The sequence below is a fragment of the Mandrillus leucophaeus genome, unplaced genomic scaffold, assembly GCF_000951045.1.
Source record: "Mandrillus leucophaeus isolate KB7577 unplaced genomic scaffold, Mleu.le_1.0 Scaffold11, whole genome shotgun sequence".
Classification (NCBI taxonomy): domain Eukaryota; kingdom Metazoa; phylum Chordata; class Mammalia; order Primates; family Cercopithecidae; genus Mandrillus; species Mandrillus leucophaeus.
In genome coordinates, this window is record NW_012099209.1 from 1,621,693 (window position 1) to 1,624,479 (window position 2,787).

The 2,787-nt window shown below is 52.9% G+C and overlaps 1 protein-coding gene across 1 annotated transcript in view; it reads right to left on the reverse strand.

Annotated features, from left to right (window-relative positions):
* Positions 1 to 2,787, reverse strand: part of UNC13A (unc-13 homolog A (C. elegans)) — a 103,831-nt gene that overhangs the window by 88,590 nt on the left and 12,454 nt on the right. The window contains exons 5-6 of the mRNA XM_011991186.1: positions 2,202 to 2,325; positions 536 to 609 (exon numbers count right to left, since the gene is read on the reverse strand). Coding sequence (XP_011846576.1) covers positions 536 to 609; positions 2,202 to 2,325 — 198 coding nt within the window. The remainder of the gene's footprint in view (positions 1 to 535; positions 610 to 2,201; positions 2,326 to 2,787) is intronic.

Genomic DNA, 2,787 nt, shown 5'->3' on the forward strand with positions numbered 1-2,787 from the left:
CTCCCAGATTCAAGTGATCCTCCCACGGACCTGGAACAACAGGTACCCGCCACCACGCCTAGCTAATTTTTTATGTTTTTAGTAGAGACGGGGTTTCACCATGTTGGCCAGGCTGGTCTCGAACTCCTGACCTCAAACGATCTGCCCACCACGGCCTTCCAAATTGCTGGGATTACAGGTGTGAGCCACTGAGCCTGGCTAATGCTTTTTTTTTTTTTTAGTAGAGACGGGGTTTCACTGTGTTGGCCAGGCTGATCTTGAACTCCTGACTTCAGGTGATTTGCCCACCTTGGCCCCCCAAAGTGCTGGAATTCCAGGCATGAGCCACTGCGCCTGGCCTCTGCATGTTTCTTGACCCCATCATTGTCTTGAGATTGGACCACATGGGTCATGGACGCAGTCAGGTTAACAAAGTTAGAAACAGAGACGCAGGGAAAGACAAGCTCAGAGAGAAACAGCATCAGTAAGTGAAAATCGTGGGGAGACAGAGACAGAAGCAAGGAAGAAAACAGCCCCCTCCCACCGCAACACTCACTTCATCCTGGTCCCTCATAGCGTTGAGCTGCTCCAGCTTCTTGGCCCAGTAGCGAGCCTCCTCTTCGGGAATGTCTGCAAGCAGAGCCGTGTCCGTGAGCCTGGAAGCTCCTCCCTGCCCCTCAGCCTCCATCCTCCAGGCCTACTGAGTTCCAGCCGGGCCCTGGTTTCTGGGGTCTTTGGCAAAGCCTCAGAAGTAGGGGTGGGCTGGTCTGGGGTCTCAAGAGGGTGGATGGAGATGAAGGGGAGGTACCGTGGTGTCTCTGATGCCCCTCTTCCCAGAGCTGGATGGAGAATAGTTGGAGGATGAGAGGAGATGGTTCCTAGCCTTTACGAGGGTGGGGAAGCCATTGTTTTTATTTAATTTTTTCAAATTAAAAAAATTTTTTTTTGAGACGGAGTCTCACTCTGTTGCCCAGGCTGGAGTACAGTGGAGCAATCGTGGCTCACTGCAACCTTCGCCTCCCGGGTTCAAGCAATTCTCCTGCCTCCGCCTCCTAAGTAGCTAGGATTCCAGGTATGCGCCACCACGCCTGGCTAATTTTTTGTATTTTGAGTAGAGACAGGGTTTCTCCATGTTGGCCAGGCTGGTCTGAAACTCCTGACGTCAGGTGATCCATCTACCTCAGCCTCTCAAAGTGCTGGGATTACAGGCATGAGCCACCATGCCCATTGTTTTTATTTTTTATTTTTTAGAGACAGGGTCTCACTCTGTCACCCAGGCTGGAGTGCAGTGGCACAATCACAGCTCACTGCAGCCTCAAACTCCTGGGCTCGAGCTATCCTCCCGCCTCAGCCTCCTGAATAGTTGGGACTACAGGCACCTGGTGAATTTCTTTTTCTTTTTCTTTTCTTTTTTTTTTTTTTTTGAGATGGAGTCTCGCTCTGTCGTTCAGGCTGGAGTGCAGTGGCGCTATCTCAGCTCACTGCAAGCTCCGCCTCCCAAGTTCACGCCATTCTCCTGCCTTAGCCTCCCGAGTAGCTGGGACTACAGGTGCCCGCCACCACACCGGCTAATTGTTTTGTATTTTTAGTAGAGACGGGGTTTCACCGTGTTAGCCGGGATGGTCTCGATCTCCTGACCTCGTGATCCACCCACCTCAGCCTCCCAAAGTGCTGGGATTACAGGCGTGAGCCACCTGCACCCAGCAGCCACCTCGCCTGGTGAATTTTTAACTTTTTCATAGAGATGGGATCTCACTAGATCGCCCAGGCTGGCCTCAAACTCCTGGCCTCAAATGATCCTCCCACCTCAGCCTCCCAAAGTGCTGGGATTACAGGCATGAGATACTGTGCCTGGCCAGCCATGGGTTCTTAGAAGAATGAGGTGGAGAGACTCAAGGTGCTTCCGGAAAGGAAGAGGGGACTATCTGTTCTCAGCCTCTGTCTGCATGTCTCTCTCTGTCTCTCTTTGTCTCTCTCTCTCTGTCTGTCTCTCCTCCTATCCCCAGCTCACTGTTGCAGCCTTAGGCATCACCAAGGAACCGCCAGGATAGCTCAGCCCTGAGCGCCGTGGGTTTGTGAAACATTTGCAGCTCACTGGGAAGGTACGGGGCCTGGGTCATGGCCTGCACGCAGCAGGTTCAGCCTGCTGACTCTCCTGGAATAGCTGAGTGAGTCCAGAAGTGGGGCCGGGCTGGGTGAATGTCCCGTGCCTGGGTACTCACCTAAGGGCAGCTCAAAGCGCGTGTCCAGGAGGATGCGGTGGAAAGTGGGGTCCTTGGTGCCGCAGATCTCACTGTCCGCCATGATGACCTGGGAGTCCAGCGTCAGCCACTCTCCAGGGCCCTCCTGGAGGTCAGTGGAGGAGGTGTGTGGGTCAGGCATCTGCTACGCTGGTCCCTGGGGCCCCTACTCTCACATGAGACATCCCCCTCACCCCTACCCCAAAACAAAAGTCGTGTCTCCTCTCCCTCTTCCTTTCCTTCCTTCTCTCCTTCCCTCCTTCTCTCCTTCCTTCCTTCCTTCCCTTTTTCCTTCCTCTTTCTCTCCTTCCTTCCTCTTTCTCTCCTTCCTTCCTTCCTTTTTCTCTTTCTTTCTCTTTCTTTCTTTCCTTCTTTTTTCTTTCCCTCCCTCCCTTCCTTCCTTCCTTCTCTCCTTCCCTCCTTCTCTCCTTCCTTCCCTCCTTCCTTTCTCTTTCTCTCCTTCCTTCTTCTTTCTTTCTCTTTCTTTCTTTCCTCTTTCTTTCTCCTTCCTTCCTTCCCTTCCTTCCTTCCTTCCTTCCTTCCTTCCTTCCTTCCTTCCTTCCTTCCT